Source organism: Arachis hypogaea, chromosome 20 (genome assembly GCF_003086295.3).
Source record: "Arachis hypogaea cultivar Tifrunner chromosome 20, arahy.Tifrunner.gnm2.J5K5, whole genome shotgun sequence".
Lineage (NCBI taxonomy): Eukaryota > Viridiplantae > Streptophyta > Magnoliopsida > Fabales > Fabaceae > Arachis > Arachis hypogaea.
The window spans coordinates 101,709,806-101,728,770 of record NC_092055.1 but is presented as its reverse complement, the minus strand read 5'-3'; the positions used below and the strand labels follow the sequence as shown (position 1 = coordinate 101,728,770).

Sequence of the window (18,965 nt, the reverse complement as noted above, 5' to 3'; positions counted from 1 at the left end):
AAATCGGATAAAAAATAGAGTAATTTTTTTTGCATTTAATTTCAATATATCCTCTTTATTTTTTATTTCAATTTCAATGTATTTTTTATTTCATTTGAATTTTTGTCTTTTTTTTCTTCATATCATGAAGTAGTATATCTTATTGTTATAAGAGTACTAATGTATCTTGCTAATAATACACGTCTAGATATAATATTTGTCGTAACTTATTGGCAAAAAAAAAGTTCTTTTTCAACCAAAAGACATTTGAATGAAATAAAAAATATGTTTTAATATTTTTGTGGGATGATTTATATGAGATTATTTTATCCTTATGAATCTAAATTACAATTAGTTGGCTATGCAGATACAGGTTATTTATATTTGATCCCTATAAAGGTAGATCCCAAATAAAATATTTATTTACATTTGACCACACAACTATATCATAGAGATCTATAAAGCAAATTAAAGTCATAATATCTTCCAATCATATTGAAATACTTGTAATGCATGAGGCAAGTTGTGAATGCTTTTGGCTTAGGAGTTTGATTGGATATATTCAATTATCATGTGGGTTACCTAGCTAATAACCCAAATTCTTCTTCACACACAATCTTCAAAATCAAGGAAATAATTTGGCAGACTTATTTACTAAATCACTTTTTACATCTTCTTTTGAAAAGGTTAACTACCAATTCGGTATCTAAAAGATTCGGTCGCTGATAAAAAAAATCCCAAAAAAAATGTTATCGACAAAACAATTCCTAAATGATTTAAAAATGCGACAAAATAACTAATAAATATTATATTTTTTGTAAATGACAAAAAAATTTTGTATTTAGCAAACAACTTATTCATTTAATTTAAAATTTTGTGGCAACAACATTTGAATAAATATTTAGAAGGTCCACAAAAAATACGAAACAAAATTTTATCTCTATTTTTTTTACTTTTAAAAAAAATGTGGTCATTCACAATAAAAATTTTGAAAAAATAATTTACTTGACATAAAATTATCATATTTTAAAAATGAAAAGATCTTATTTTTTTAATAATTACAAAAATTTATATCAAAATTTGACCTATAAATTTTTTTAAAATATATATTTAATATCTAATTTTTTTTGTCATATTTTTACATCTTTTAAGTGTTTATTTATCATTAGCATCTTAAGAAATTTTTTTGTCAATGATATATACTTTTGGGTACTATTTTGCTAGTTTACTCTCTCCTTTAACCATATGATGTATAAAATCAAAATGCGTCGATTTTGAGATCTTAATGATGTTATCAAGAGAGAGAGAAATTGTACCTTTTTTCTATTTAGATTTTATCTTAATGAATTTTTTTTATGATAAAATTTTTTTTTACCAAACAGTTCTCGTTATAAAAGGATATTATACTTTTTTTTTTTCCTAGTCAAATTTTTATCCTACATAATTTTTCCTCACAAAATTTTTAATAAAGCATATCTTTAAAGACATACAAAGAGAAATATTATTAGAAGAATGACTAAAGTATAAATGTCCTACTAATTAATGGAACATAAATTTTCATAATATACTTCCACTAATAGCTAATAAGTGGGTAAAATAATTAATAATTTATTAATTATTTAAATTCAATTTCCATATATAAATAGCTGCTAATTTCAACACAACAACAACAGACATACTACATAATTTTAATAGTTTTTGTATTTAGTTCTTGTGGCTAATTTTTATATAATACGGAATTTATTCTCATAAATTATTAACTATTATATTATAAAGATATTAGTAATATATAATTCTTTTATTCTCATATACAAATTTTTACTTTTATTTGTCAATATTTATCATATTTTCCTAACACTTTTCTCTATTCTAACTTTTAAAATAGACATTTGCCAAATTCCCTAATTTGTTGGCATCTAGGATGAAATATGTAGACATAATTACATAAAGAAGTGGCGTTGAAATGATAGCCCAGCCTCACTGACTCACTCTCACAGTGACACTAACTCGAGAGGCGGGGCATATACAAGTTGCAACTTGCAACTTTAACCAATCAAACCACCCAATGATATGTTAGGCTTGCGTCGTTAGTTGTTACCATACGTTTGGAGGCAGGCAGTTAAAATGTTGGCCTGGTATCCACTTTATTCAATTGTTAGTTGATGGACTTACCTGCCTTATTCATGAGTCACGTGCAACACTACAAGCTACATGCTACAGTCCCGACTCTACCCTTCCTCCAAAGGCCAAAGACACCAAAAATAGATTTAAATAACATTTTATACCATACTTTTCCTTTCATAATAAATACTTGGACCACATCCAAGAGTTATTGTTACGGGATTATAAATACATTATTTAATTGAAAACACAAATAAAAGATGATGTCAACGTTATTTATTTCAATCTTTTATATAAGAGTGGAGAAAATTAAATAAATAAAATTAAAGTGTGTAAAAATTATCATAATCTAATAATTAATAGTTAATAATATTACTATCTCTAATCTCCGGTATGTATAATGTCATGTGATCTTTACCTTTTGACAGTAATTTACATGAAGTGCAGTCCGAAATTTATGAAGGTCGCTGAAATATCAATTTTAGATTTGAAATCTTGATTCTTCTTGCTGACATTACAATTAATTTTTTTTTCGAGTTATTTTCATTTCTATTTCAACAAATAATTTTCAATAAGTTTGAAAATAGTGACATTGCTTGCTTGAAGATTATACACACATAAAATCTTCAAATGAGAACACACTCTCATTGCCATATTCGGCAAAGATAACACAAAGTCTCAATCTTTCTGGATCATCATTGACTCTGAAATTTTATAATAAGCATACATAAAAGGGTGTCTCCTTTTGTTGATTTTGCCCTAGGACTAGAGGGGTATAGCTTCATCACCTTCTATATATACTTTTCTTTCTTCTTGCGTAAACGACTAGAACAGAAGAATACGTGAATAACACGTTTAATCTACTTCACTCTTATTATAATTTGATTCATATTAAGTCAAAAGTAGATCTAGTTTACACAGGCTTAGAAATTTAAAACACACTCGTAAACATATCCAAAGGTAGTGGATTTAATACATATTATTAATTTAATTTTCTAAAAAAAAATAAATAAAACGGTTTGAAGGTTTTATTGTTAAACGAATAAGCAGCTTTTAAAATATAAATATGGTTTTTGACTGAATATCTTGATGATATTTTTTATATATAATTGATTCTCACCTAGCTAATGGAACAAAAATAGTGTTAGTATTGATTGTGAAATTAATCTACTTTTAGATTAATCACTTATTTATTTATTTTTAAATATAATTACTTTCGTATAGTCTTATTTAGTTTTATGTTCCATTATTAAACATTTATAATGTGAAATGATATAAGTAATTACGTACTTATAATATATTGTATACCATACATAACGCATGACAACCAAACCTCCATTGTTGTCAAGATATCAAAAACTTATTTGTTGTTATTGGTATTGTTTTGGAGTTTGTTATTTGTAGATCGATAATGATGTATAAAATATGAACAATTGAAAAGAGACATATATAATGTGTTTTGAAAATAAAACAAAGAATAAGATTTTGACAGGAAAGAAAGAAAGAAAGAAAGAAAGAAAGGCCAGTTGGTTAACTAGCCCTTGGATATGAGTGAGGAAGGAATATGCCTATATATGCATTATTGATGACTTATTGCCTTGTCATGTAAGTATGTAACTTGCATCGCATTATTATTATGTGAGTAATGGAATGTGATATACCATACTCAAAATGAGGTCACCACAATTAATGGAGATAATGTAGACGGAAGGCGATAGGCAATCATGTGGAAAATAATAACATAACCTTTCTTCATCATCATTTATTGCTATGCCATTAAATGGGATTTCTCATGCTTTTTTTCCCTCTCTTGGCTAAAAGCTTTCCGGTGCCTTTCATTTGATGGTGGACCACCTCCACCATTCCACTTTCAAATTATGTTGGAATTATTATATTCTTAGTCATCTAATTACTTATATATGTTTAACATTTTTGTTTTTTTTTTTTTTGGTGGTGGTTATTCTTTTATTGTTCATTCCTTCATATTTTTCTCTTTTAATAATAAGTAATGTTAGGAAGACAAAAAATACAGTTAAAAATTATCTTATTTAATATTCATTAATTATTATAACAATTAATAAATACTAAATAAGATAAATTATGTCTGTTTTTGACTAATTTTCTTTAGTTATCAAATATTTTGTTAATTTATTGAGTAGAGGACAAGATCCACCACGATAGGAAATTAGGAATCACCTTCCACGTGCTGACTCCTGATTCGCAACACTCCTGCAAAGTTGGGAACTTTCTCTGTATATATTACTTCAATCATCAAATATTGCATGGGGCCACTTAATTTTATAAGGCCAATTTAGTAATAATTTTCGTAATTTTATTTAAGTTATAAAAAAATTACTAATACGTTTCAAAGACACATTTTAATTTTTAAGTGTACTTTTAAAAAAATTATTTTATTAAAAATTATTAAAAAGTATTTTTTATATTATTAAAACGAATATTTAAGACACAAAACGGCTAAATTCTAGAAAAAGAAGTTAATTTTTAAAGCTTTATTTCTTTCATGAAAACTTATGATTATTATTAAGAACTTTAACAAATGTACTTCTTGGAAAAACACTTGTTAAGTAACATTTTTTTTTTTTTTGGATAAATAAAATTTACTTTATACAGGCACACATAAAAGTTGATGATTCATTAACTTTAAGCTTGTGTCATACATACGAATGTGAGCAAATAAATTCAGCATACTTGTTTTCCATTGATTTTGTCGTCCTCTTTTCTTGAATGACCTGATCAAAGGGTAAAATGGTTTTTTTACTTTTCACAGGAGCCAAAAACGAGGTAATTTGACTGATGATTGATCTCTGTTTAAAAAGTTGAAAAGAAAAACGGAAAGAAAGAAGAATCTTACTTCGTCTACCGCATTTGATGTATGGTCGTGGACGATGTGATCCGAACAAATCCGTCACCTCACCATCATGGCATCTCTCTTGCACTACTTTCATGGAACCCACCCTCTTCTCCTCTGTTCCATTCATCGCTTTATGCAGTGTTTACACTATTCAATCCTCATTGGTTTAATCGGTTTTGTATATAATTGACTTTCGATTTTGCAAAACAAAATGAGGAACTAACAGCCAAGAAAACTAGCTATTCACAACATTACTTTATTTATGAGTATCAAGGAAACGTTTATACTTTATACAGTCTCAAAATTAATCATCCCCATTCCATTAATCCAAACCAGAAGTAACTAATATACATCAAAATCTTACATTAAACAGAGATTAGATCCATGCTAATTTGGATCTTAATCATCATATCATATATATCTAAGTAACGTTTCTTTTGCTGTTGCAACATGAGAAATTTTTATTAGTGACGATGTTTTTCAGGAAGACGAATGAATGGAGATGGAGGAGGAGGAGGGAGAAGCACCGGCCTTGTGAAGGAGCATGTTAGCGCGTGAGAGCTGTTCCATTAAAGAAACGATTCGCGCGTGGTATTCACGCGCCTGGTGAACGGCCTCCGCCTCAAGCTCACCGAGCTGCGAGCAGAGCCTCTCCTCTGCCTCCTCTGCCACGCGCAGCCTCTCGAACGCGCTTTGCAGCTGCCTTCTCATCTCCTCTTCCCTCTCTTTGCTCTCCCTCAGCTGCTTCTCCAGCTCATCGTTCCTCCTCTTCAGCTCCGCCGCCGGAGGTGCATCCTTCTCCGGCGTCATGGATTTCTTGTTGCCAGCACCAATTCCGATTGCAGCCATCATCATCGCCATAGGTAGGTTATAAAAATAATTGAAAGGAAAGAAACTCTATATTTGGAGAAGAGCGTAACGAACCAAGTGCTCTGTGTTCTTTTTAATGGTTTGGATTCTGTGGTGTGGCGGCATGGATTTCGAATGGGGTATAAATAGAGCGTTAGCAGGTATGTCTAGGTTCAATGAACCTGAATTTCACCCGCGACGGTTTAACCCGTTCTGACCTTGCTGACGCATTCGCTTCGCTTGCTTCCCGTTTTTTTCTGTTTTTACTCTTCTTCTATGAATCTATCCCTCTTTTTTGTCCCCACCGCCATACTAGTTCCATTAATTAATATTATCTCTACTTTGTCGGCTTAAGATAAATTTTGTTAATTAAATTAAAAATTCAAAAGAGAAAAAATATCTTCACATTGTATTTACCTGAATATGTGATTGAGAAAAAACATGCGCTATCATCACTGAAGAAACTATAGTGTAAATTATTAAAATTTTAAAGATTAATCTTGAGTACGGACGTTAATAGTAACTTGTGGATGTCTAAGAATCTATTAATATGAAATAAAACAAGGATTTAGCTAACCAAGGTCTTAAAAGTATATGATAAATTTATCATTAATTAAAAATTTTAAATTTTTTTATATAAAGAATATAAAATAAATATATTAAAAATTTAAATTTTTTATATTTTTAATAATTTTTTTTAAATTTATAAATAAAAAAGCCTAGAAGACTAACAGTTTTATTAAAATTTAATCAACACATAACTAATAAAAAAAAGTGAATAATTTTATACTATTAAATATAATTTTATATTACTAAAAATACTAATAATAATTAATTAATGGTTACAAATTATAAAATATACTAACTTTTTAATATTTCTATTTATAAATTTAACATGTGTCCCTCAGGGACAAGCTAAATAAACCTATCAAACAAAGATTAGTTATTAATTAAATTGTGGCACTTAAATTTTTAAGTGAAAAGATAGTTAGTTATAAAGGTTAATTAATTACTGTATGGAATATATCTTTATAATTCATAAACAATTCTGTTAAGTAACTAACAGAAAGTTTAGACAATACCAATCAATGCTCTATTGAGCTGCATTCTAAGATCTATTAAACATGAAAAAAACATTTTAATTCATTTACCTCCTGTTATTCTAATTTATCTTTTATTTTTCATCGTTTATCACATAAACTAATACGTTTAGAAGTTATTAGTTTATATTTTTAAAATTTTTAATTAAATTTGTTGTATTTTAATTTTATTGTAGTTATTAGATTGGATTTTGTGTTTGTAAGTTTAGAATTTTTTTTGTTTAAATCTAATAAGAGGTTATAAATAGCTCATAAACTATTGTAGTCATAATATTGAGTGATTAGAGGTGTCAAAGCACTTTTTTTTTGTTTTGTGATGAAACCATGATGTTGACAAGTGAGATTAAAATATTACGTATTTCAAATGTTCGTGATATAAAGAGTTCAAATATTATTAAGTTATTAGTTTATATTTTAAAATGTTTAATTTAATTTTATGTATTTTAATTTTGTTTATTTAGTTACTAGATTGGACTTCGTATTTGTAGACTTAAGATTTTTTTTATGTTTTAACCTAATAAGAGGTTATAAATACCTTATAAACTATTGGAGTCATAGTATTGATTGATTAGAGGTTCCAAAGCATTTTTTTTTGTTTCGTGATAAAACCATGGTGTGGACAAGTGAGATTGAATGAGTCCTTCTCTTGTTGCACAGAGAATTGGGTAGAAGATTGAGAAGTCCCTTCGATTCAATTCCCAAACTATAATGTGGACAAGTTAGGTTGAAGAGTCCATTTCTTGTTACATCAAGAAATTGGATAGAAAGTAGAGTGATTCTCTTTGTATTCAACTTCAACCTATCTTTTTTGTTTGGGTTAAGTACGATTTTGGTTCCTAAGGTATAGGCTGAAAATTATTTTCGTCCCCAACCTTTTTTTGCATACAAAATCGTCCCTAAGGTTTAACTTAGTTTTAAAATCATTCTTCGGACCAAAATAATATTCTCCTTCTTCTCCAAAATACCCAATTTCTATTCTTCTTTTTCTTCTTCTCCATCACAGCAGCATCTTTTCTTCTTCATCACAGTATCAGCAACAACAACAATGAAATCAGAAATAGAACCAATGTAATAAATATAAAAAACAGAATAAGAAATAGAAGCAAAAACAGAAGTAAAAAAAATAAATTTGTAGATCAAATACTAAAGAATCAAAAAATAAGAAATTAGAAGAATAATGAAATTAAAAGTGCAACAACAATAAAATCAAAGAAATAGAATTAAAATCAGAAGCACAACAACAATGAAATTAGAATCAGAATCAAAAGAAATAGAAGCAGAACAATGGAATCAAAATAGAATCAAAGTCAACAACATCAATGGAATCAGAATCAGAAACAATGTGATTAACAAAATTAACAAATTAACAAATTAACAATGTAATTAACAAAAGAAACAGAAACAAAAGAATCAACAATGTAATTAACAAAATCAACAAATAAGAAGTAGAATTGGAATCCTAGGAAGGACCAGCAGTGAGGACCAGTGGCGACAATGGTGGAGCGCGACGATAACGAGGATTGGAATGGTGGTGGTTTCAAAGTGTGGTTGTTCATAAGAGTCATATGGGTAGTTGTAAGGTGGACAGAAATTTGGATCCCATGAGGTTTGTTGGTGGTGGAATGAGGCTTGGGAGTATTGTGGTTGAAGGTAATATTGATGATGATGGTCATAGGAGTATGGTGGTTGAGGTTCATAATCATAGCTAGGATCACCAAATCTATTGGATTGGTATGCACCATTAAATGGACTGTGATAATAGTAGGATAGAGAAGGTTGATGCTATGAAGATTATCCATACGAATACAGCTCCTCCCTCATTTGATAATTCCTTTCTTGGTGCAGACCATCATTGAAATTGCCATTTCCTACAACATAGTTACAACCATACTCAAAGCCACAAGGATGAAAATTCATAAGAGAAGAGTAAATTAAATAAAAGAAAAGCTAACAAAAATTGGAAAATAAGCATATTTACAATATTCACAATATCTAGGATATCAAGTAAAAAGCAAGCTATTCACACTAATCACAATAGCTAATAACAAGCACACATTGCGATTCTCCCGCAATGGCGCCAAAAACTTTATGAGCACTAAACACCGGTTTAGAAATTCACAAGTTTAAAAGCTCAAATTTCGTTGTAACTCTAAACTGGAATTCAATGCTCTTCAAAGTTCATTAAAAATGTCACAAATTCAAATTAATAACTAGAAGTTTAATCCCGAGTTGTTCTCCCTAGGAATCACAATCGAGTGCATATCATTGGTTATGACAAAAATCAGGGTTGTTTGCAATTAATAAAAATATAAATAGCGAGAAATTAAAGGAGAAAGCAATAACTAAACGGCAAAAGAAATTAAACTAAGAGCAGAGAAGGCAATTCGCTAGTAAAAGAAAAAAAAAGTATTGACAAGAGTTGAGGGTTAAGGATCACTATCCTTATCACTAACCATAACATGATAATTGTAAAGAACAAACCTAATTCATCAACCTCTACAAATCGAGAAAAGTCAATTATGCTTAATTAATTCTAATCTATAAGTCCTAACTAACTTACTAATTGAATTAGTAAAAAATTAGCGTTGATGGAAACAAGATTAATTAAAATCTCTAAATTATCAATCAACTTAGATATTAGTAACTCAAGGTCACCCAAATTCCGAACCCAAGCCAAGAAAAAGAAAATTTACTCTATAACTAGGTGAGGCATTTTATAAATTACAAGAATTAGTAAAAACTATAACTACCCACTATAAAAAAGCAATAACAACAACTCAAGTAAGCATCAATGAAATATAAAACATCAAATTCATTCATAAGAAGCATAAAATTCAACAAGTGTTCATAAACTAAAATCACAAAAACAAAAAAATTAACAAGAGAAATCTATCAAACTAAATTAGTAGAATAATAAAATGTAATTAAAACCAGACTAAAATAAGATATAAAACTAAAACTAGAGAGAAAACTAAATAAAATCCTAAGAATTCTAGAGAGAAGTTGGATCTTCTCTTTCTAGAATTCACTAAAACATCATAATAAAACTAAAACTAAGATTACTTAGAAAACTACTTCATCTTTTCCTTGCATTTTTTCCTTAAATAGATGTCGGGGGCCTTTTTGGTCTTTATGGGATTTTTGGAGCCCAAAAATAAGGATGCATGCGTTTCATCAAATAAGGCTTGTGGAGCTGTCTCGTGCACACAGAGAAAGCTCAACTCTCAAACCGCTTCCCCAATTTGCTTATTTGCTCCATTCTTTTTGAGTCTTTGAGGCTATTTATGTACCTTAACCTTAAAATACTAAAACAAATTTGATCACGGCATCGAATGACATAAAAAATTAATGATTAGGAACAAAAAAAAGCATCTTCTTCACATACAACTTCATCGGAAAGCAAGAGTCGAAAAACTCAATTAATTATGCCAAAATTGTACAAGTTTGTTGATAAACTCTATACTTTTTAGCACAATTTAGAATGATAAAATGGAGTTTATCAAGGACATCTTCACAACTGGAGAGAATATCTCTTTAAAATCAATACCTTTCTTCTGGTCAAAACCTTTTACAACCAATCAAGCTTTGTACCTTGGCCATGAAGTATTTTCATCTGCTTTTAATTTGAACAATCATTTATTCTTGAATGCTCTCTTACTATTCGGCAACTTCACCAATTCAAACGTATGATTCTCATACAAGGTTTTATTTTTTCTTGCATGGCCTTCAACCAATCTTCTTTATGCTCATCAGACATAGCTTCCTAGTAGCTCTCTGGCTTTCCAGTCTTAGTATTCATCACATACTTATTAGGATAGTATCTCTGAGAAGGATGACGTTCTCTATTAGATCTTCTCAATTCAGGCTCAACTGGTGGTTCAGGTGGAACTTCAACATCTGGCACCTCAGGTTGAGCTGTAGGTTCATCATACAAATCATCACCATCATTATCAACTTGTGAATCTCTCCCATCAACAAAGAGGTCTAGTGGAAAGACTAGGTTCATCATCAGCAAAACGTCGAATAGTTGTTGTTAGCTTATCTATCTTCTCAAGGTCTTTAATTGTTTGGTCTTAAAAAAAAATCACATCTCAACTTCTAATTATTTTCTTACTCATCAAATTCCATAATCTATAACCAAAGTCTTCGTCATCATAACCCATGAAGATACACTGCTTTGACTTTCCATAAAGTTTCGATCTTTCATCTCTTGGAATGTGAAAAAATGCCCTGTAGCCAAATACTCTCAAGTGACTATATGAGATATCTTTTCCTATCCAAACTTTCTCTAGAACATCACTATTTAGTGAAATTGAAGGAGAAAGGTTTATCAAATCTACTGCAGTCCTCATTACTTCACCACAAAAGGATTTAGGAAACTTTACAAGAGAAAGCATACACCTGGCTCTATCATTGATAGTGCGATTCATTCTCTCTACAACTTCATTATGTTGAAGAGGCTTAGAAACTATCTTCTCAAGCTTGATCTTATGTCCTTTGCAATACTCTTCAAATGGACCCCTATATTCACTACCATTATCTGGTCGAACACATTGCAGTTTCTTCATGTTTCTCTTTCAACACTTGCATGAAAGTGCTTGAAGACATCGAGTACCTGGTCATTAGATTTCAAAACAAAACCCCACACTTTTTGAGAATAGTCAACAATAAAAGTAACAAAATATGATGCACCACATAATGCCTTAGAATCCACAGTGAAAACATTAGTGTGAACTAAATCTAGAACATGTGATCTCCTATGAGGTCCAGAACTATAAAGTGATACTCTATCATGCTTTCCAACAAAACAATGAGTACAAGTATTTAAATTTGTACCTTTTACTAGAAGTGATTGCTTCTTCGCTAAGACACTAAGTCCTTTCTCGCTCAAGTGACCAAGACACATATACCACAAATTAGAGGAGGAATTATCAGCTACATTCACCTGTTTTTTGTACAGCTTTTCTTCCAACTGGTAGAGAGTAGTGAGACTATTGTCTTCTTTAGCAATAATGAGAGCCCCTTTGGTAATCATGTATTTTCACTACAAAAAAAAAGTGCAATAACCCTCTTAATCTAATGCCTTCACTGAAATCAGATTGAACTGCATATCTGGCACATGCCTAACATTCTTTAACTGCAACTTACATCCTATATTGATTTCGAGCCACATATCACCCATACCAATAATGTCACACACCCTTTTATCTCCCAACTTGATTTTGCCAAAAATTTCCAACAGTATAAGAAGTAAAAAATTCACGCCTCGGAGTGATATGACATAAGGTACCAGGGTTCATAATCCAAGTAGAATCATCACAGACAAGATTAACATAGGTTTCATCAAAGGTGATAAGAAGATCTTCATAGCCAATAGTAGCAGCTTCTTTATCACTATTATTACCTTTGTCTTCGTTTCTTCCCCTTGATTGTTCTCTTTTTAATAACCTACAATACCTCTTGATATGTCCTAGCTTGCCATAGTGGTGACAAATGAACTCCTTTCTTGACTTGTACTTTTCTCTTGACTTTCTTCGACTCTCTAACCTGTCAGAACTATGGAGTTTTCTACTTTGACTTCTCTCCTTTGACTCTGAAACAAGTGCTTCTGACTGGAAGGAGGTATTGTCAAACTTCGATCTCTTCTTCTGACTTCTTCATTTAACATGCTCTCTTTAACCATTGATAATGTCAACTTTTCCGTTGGAGTTGAGTAAGTCAATGTCATAATCAAAACTTTTCAACTATCAGACAAAGAACTCAGCAACAACAAGGCTTGTAACTTATCATTTAAAGTGATGTCGTTATTTGTTAGTTAGTTCACAATCTCCTGAAATATGCTCAAGTGCTCAGGCATTGATTTACTTTCAATATATTTCATATTGACTAGCTTTTGAATAAAAAAAGTCTTTGTTTTGTACATTCTTCCTCTCATATAACTCCTTCAATTTCTTCTACATCTCCTTAGCATTAGTTTTAGTGTCAACATATGGATACACAATAAGATCAAGCTATTGCCTAATTAAAGCAACTGTTTTCCAATTCAACTTATTCCTTCAGCATCTGATTTGGTACCTTTGGATTTATCCCCTCCCCAGGATCATACAAGTCCTTACTATATAATATATCTTCCATAAGAATCTTTTAAATTGGGTAATTTTTGAAATTCAATTTAACCATATTTGGCCCCTGAATATTTTTCTCTATTTAATTAGCACATAAATAAGCAACTAAAGCTCTGGATGCCACTTTGTTGGAAAAAATCAAGGTTCAAATAAGAACCTGTCTAACAGCGAAAGAAAAAAAATAATTTTTTCACACATGTGCAATTAAATAGGCAATACCAAAAATACTCCAAACAGCAAATATAGTGGCAGAAATTATAATAATAAGACACCCGAATTTTTATCGTGAAAAAACTCCCAAAAGAGGGACAAAAAATATACGGGACCTAGTCCAGTAAGAATCTTTTGCTATCAAAATAATGAGTACACAATCAGTATTCCTAGTAGCACCAGGAAATCTCAACAATCAACAAAATACATCATCAAAATTGATAGAATCGACATAAATCTTCCACAAAGTGGGTATCTCAAATCAGACAAAAAAGAAGATAATACACTAGCAAGTTATATCCTAATGTTCATCACTATACCAGAAATAACATACTAAAATTTTAGAAGAAATGAAACAAATATACCAGTTTAACAAAAGCATATTGGAACTACGCTTTTTCCCTTTTTTTTCTTCTTCTCTTCGTCAATCTCTTCTCCTCTCCTCACTCTCTGTCTCTTTTTTTCTTTGTTGTAATTGTAGAACTCTCTCTCTCTCTCTCTCTCTCTCTCTCTCTCTCTCTCTCTCTCTCTCTCTCTGCTTAGCCACTTCTCCCTTTCATCCATTTTTATTTTAATTATGGACCCCACTTGAATTTAGAGACCCACCAAGAAAATGAGTATTCTAGAACATGTTGTGTTGGACTAAATTTCTATCTTGACTCCTGAGATTCACACGATTACTCATTTTGGTCATCGAAATTCAAAATTACCTATAGTGGTCCCTCGTATTTAGTTTTGGGCACCAATTTGGTCTTTTGACCATTTTTGGCTATGACTAGGCAAACAAAGTGTTGAAGTGGCACCCTTACTATCATGTTGGATGATGGGGTAAACAATGTCATTTAGCAATTGGAATCTAAAGAAGCCAAAAATATCATCGTTTTGTATATGAAGGAAGAAGAAAAGGTTTTGACCAAATATAAAGGATTCTTCTTCTTCTCCACCTCTACTATTCTTCTTCGTCTCTAATCAATGGCGCCAGTGAAGGGTTATTAAAATCCATCGTCACTTAGGTTGAACTAATACATGGCTAGGTAAAAGTGAAAATCACAGTGTTTTGAAGGAAAGGGATTGCTCCCCTCTTGTTATTAGCCAAGGTAATCGTTAATGTTGGGGTTTTATGTTTTTATGTGTTTTTAATTTATTTTTGAAATGCATGTATGATTATGTTCCCTGGTGCTGGTGATCTTGTCAATGGAGAACCGTTATGTTTTGTTACTATTAATTTATTTTGTTGATTTCTTATATGTCTGGCTGAAGTTTGGGATGCTCTATTTTTTATAAATGGAGTAGGAGATGATATTGATGGGGTTATGATTATACAATTTTAAATTATTTTTTAGAATTTGTTCTTCGTATCTATAGTATATAGAGTAGTGTATAATACATGATATTCATCTTTAACTCAGGATGTTAAAAATGCATAATTTTGTTCTGAGTATTTATGCTTTCTTTTGTGGTGGTGTAGATGAATGGATTAATTGATATCATCATGGGGTAGTTTTCAGAAAATTGAAGACGATAAGTTGGTTTATTCTTCACATAAAAAAGCTTTTAACTACGGTGCTTCCACCATCCATCATAGTGTCACAACTAATAACGACGAATGACAAAGCTTCAACAAGGAAGAAAAAACAAGATGAAAAAGAAAAAGAGGAATAATAAGACAAGAGGAAGGAGGTTGAAGAAGAATGAAACTAATATAAATAAAGGGAGAAAATTAGAGTTTCAGGGACCACATTGGGTACAAATACAAATCTTGCCACATCAGCTAGCCGTTGCAGCATCTAGTGTGGCAAGGGGGTGGCTCTTTAGCATTCTTTTTTCCTAGTTATTGTCGAAAAGGGGTTGAGGGACCAAATTAGTATTCGGACTAAATTTGGAGAACCACTATAGGTAATTTTGAATTTTGGGGACCAAAACGGATAATCTCATAAATCTCAAGGATTAAAATGTGGATTTAATCATTGTGTTATGTTGTGTTGGTATATCCTTTCAAGTTTCAAATGTTACGATCTATCATTGTAGTGTTAGAATTTTATTCTATTTGTGGTCTAATTTGTTAATATAGAAATTAGTCTGGGTGATATTATAATTGTTAAGAAATTATACTAGTTATTGTATTGACAGTTTGTTTATTCTTTGATGGAAAGAACCCCACTGTTCAAAATTTATATAATTTGGGTCCCCAATTCTGATCATTACATAACAAACAAACACATTCTGATTCTATCTGATTTAATGGTTCAAGAATTAGAAGTTCCAAATTAAATCAAAGATTTTATGGCTGTGGCTAGAAGTACCTGAATTATTGGTTTTACGAAATATTTAACATGTGGTATCAGAGCCAAATTATTGTCCCTGCCTTGCCATTTCAAAATTTAATCATTGTGTATTATTTTAATTAATTATTTTCAAAAGAAAAAATGCATAGTATAAATTTTGGAATAAGAAAGAAAACCATTAAAATTAAAATCAATGCACTATGAAAAGAGAGAATAATGAAAAATACTTTCTGAAAGAATTTTTTGAATTTGTACGGTAATTATTTTTTATGTTGGCATAACTTTCCATTATTCTCATAAACTTTTTTATTCTTAGAAAAAAGAAAGAAAAAAAAAAGGAAAAAAAAGAAAAAAGAGAACCGCATGAAAGAAAAATGCTGGCGGCGATGCTTTATCACATTTCAATGAGTTTTATTTTATTAAATAAATTTTATTGTGTGATGTCGTATTTCAAGAAAGTTTTCTTATGTTACATTCCACTTTATTGAAACTAAGCTATACTAGATTTAATTTCCGTCTATTTTATTAATAAAATAAAAAAATCAGATTTGGTGGGTATAAATCCCCATGGGCATAACACGATATGGATCAGGGTGAAACCCAACTGATTGATCCGTTTACCCATTAATTGACCATGACAAGGTCTAGCTTGTCCTAATGAGTTGTTGAGCCAGCCGTGGCACTAAGATAAGTCAATCACTGTATTGTCCGTTTAGGCTAGTAGAGTTGGATGAGCCACATTCTAGACCGTTTAGAACAACAAAGGTAGAAAATAGAATTATTTTAAAAAGGAGAAATAAATTAAGTCCAGTTACACGTGTTGAAAGTAAATGATGCTAGATATCAGGAAATTATGTTGTTATTGCGTTTTAACGTATTTTGAAATAGTAGAAAAGTCTATTGTTAGTGTTCTTTTAATGTGTTTGTTGAAGTAGACGTTGAAAACCCACATTTCATGAAAAGTAAACATTGAATATGTTATTGTTTTTTATTATGGATAATTAAAGTTTGATTTGGAGTTAGTTGTTATATTTTGTGTTGTTTAAATTTATCCTTATTAATGTGTTACTTCGTTTAATTTGTTTTTAAAGGCGAACACAGTATTATGTGGTAAAAAGCATAAGAAGAAAATGCATGTAATTGAGTCTATTTTTTCTTATAGGATAAATAACATTAATAAACCAAACAAATTTGAATATTACATGATAGTCCCAAATGAGAAAATGTTACGTGCATATTTCATGCATATTTCTATGTAAATCGAATTCACTAAACTCGAATTAGTTTTTTTGGTATTAAATCGAATTAATGTAGTTCGAATTAGTAGGATATGTGGTAAATCGAAATTGGTAGCTTCAATTTATGAAGGAATAAAATTCGATACAAGTAAATCGATACATGTGCTACCCTAGATTCGATTTAGTACATGTTTTTGTATTCCTAGTAAATCAAATGAAGTGAATTCGAATTACATACCCTAATAAATTGAATGTGTTAAATTCGATTTATAAGCAACGGGCAAAAGGACATAAATCGAATCTACTAGGTTTGATTTACCGCGTATTTACCTAAACTACTAGGACATTACAAATTTTTATAGTACTCATAATATCTTCTAAGCTATTTTTAAATTTTATAAAATTATTTACAATAATTAAAAAAATGCTTATAACAAAAAATTTTAAAACTTTATAAAAATATTTAATTTAAAATTGTTATTAAAATTTTAGTTGTACTCATTAAAAAATAAATAATTACAATGTATATGTATTTTAATATAAAAATCATGCAAAATAATTTGAATTCCATACAATATTTTTTCGTCCATTTTTGATAACTCAAATATTTTGAAAAAGTCTCATAAATATTTTGCTAGTTCATTTTTTTCTTTTTAACGGTTTTGTATGGAATAAAATAATTTTTAAATTTTTAAATTATTATTGGTTATGCAGAGTATTTTATTTAAAATTAGAATACATGCATGAATATTTACATTTAAATTTAATCTTTTTTATTACTTTTCAGGAAATAAAATAATTGTTTTAATTTTAAATTATTAATTACGTAAAAGAGTGTTGTATTTGGATTTTAAGTAAATGTATTTTTTAATAAATTTATTTAAATATACCACAAAAAAATATTTTATTCCATGCAAAATAATTTAAAAAGAAAAAATGGCTTAAAAGATGTTAGGAGTACTATAAATATTTGTAATTTCCTAGTGACTTAGGTAAATACATGATAAATCGAACCTAGTGGATTCGATTTATGTTTTTTAGCCTGTTGCTTATAGATTAAATTTAACCCATTCGATTTACTAGGATATGTAATTCGAATTCACTCCATTCGATTTACTAGAAATACAAAATCATGTGCTAAATCGAATCTATATGCGTCGATTTATTTGTATCGTATTTCATTCCTTCATAAATCGAATCTACTAATTTCGATTTACCATTTATCCTACTAATTCGAATCACATTGATTCGATTTAATACCAGAGAAGCTAATTTGAGTTTAGTGAATTCGATTTATATAGAAATATGCATGGAACATGACGTTTTTTCATTTGGAACTTTCATGTAATATTTAAATCTGTTTGGTTTATTAACATTATTTACCCTTTCTTATAGTAGGTCTTTGTACCCGGTTAAATCAAGCATATGGATATTCATATCCTAAAAATTTTAATAGTGAAAACAAAAAATATATGAAAATAAAAATTAATTCTAAATTTATTATTTAAAATTAAAGCTATTTATATTTATCAAGAATAAATTATAATTATATACAGTGCCATACATACATATGTATAAAACTAAATTTAAATTTTTAGTAAATTAATTATCTGATAAAAGATATCTTAATTTAGAATAATAAAAAATAATTTATAATTATTTTCAGTTTAATTTCAACAAAATTAAATATTTTTATGCTGTATATGTTTTTAAATAAGTATTTAACTATTTATTTACAAAATTTTATTTGCTAAATAACTTTTTTATTTAAAATATTTAAATAACCTTTTTTGTGAAAATTTTGCAGGTGTCATGGGCATGTACCTCAATTTCTATCTCTGTCCCCATGTATCCATGGGAGCGGATCCAGTTTCCATGGAGATTTTGGGGGTTTTCATTAGCTCTCTCGTTTCGGGTAATTTTTGTAAGTCTGAGTTTTTTTTACACGTTTCACGTTTGCAAACTGGATACGTGGGATAGAGTGAATTCGTTTACAGAATTAAAACATTTTTATTATAATCGAGACATAGTACGACAAAAATCAATCAACTATAAAAAAAATTTACAAACCGTTGGTATTCTCCATACTCATCTCAATCATTCTTCTCATCCGTTTCTTCAATAAATCTCCCTGGCATGCCTACAATGATCAAGAACATCCCAGGAAAGGTCAAGCAGGTTCCTAA

At 29.6% G+C, this 18,965-nt stretch overlaps 1 protein-coding gene across 1 annotated transcript; it reads right to left on the bottom strand.

Annotated features, from left to right (window-relative positions):
- Positions 1–5,212: 5,212 nt before the first annotated feature.
- LOC112784034 (protein RESPONSE TO LOW SULFUR 2) lies at positions 5,213–7,480 on the bottom strand. Its single transcript, XM_025827123.3, has one exon. The coding sequence runs from the start codon at positions 5,831–5,833 to the stop codon at positions 5,453–5,455; it is 381 nt and encodes a 126-aa protein (XP_025682908.1). The 5' UTR covers positions 5,834–7,480; the 3' UTR covers positions 5,213–5,452.
- Positions 7,481–18,965: the final 11,485 nt, after the last annotated feature.

Excerpts from the sequence above, each read along its gene's own strand:
- LOC112784034 (XM_025827123.3), bottom strand. The coding sequence starts at position 5,833 with ATGGCGATGATGATGGCTGCAATCGGAATTGGTGCTGGCAACAAGAAA.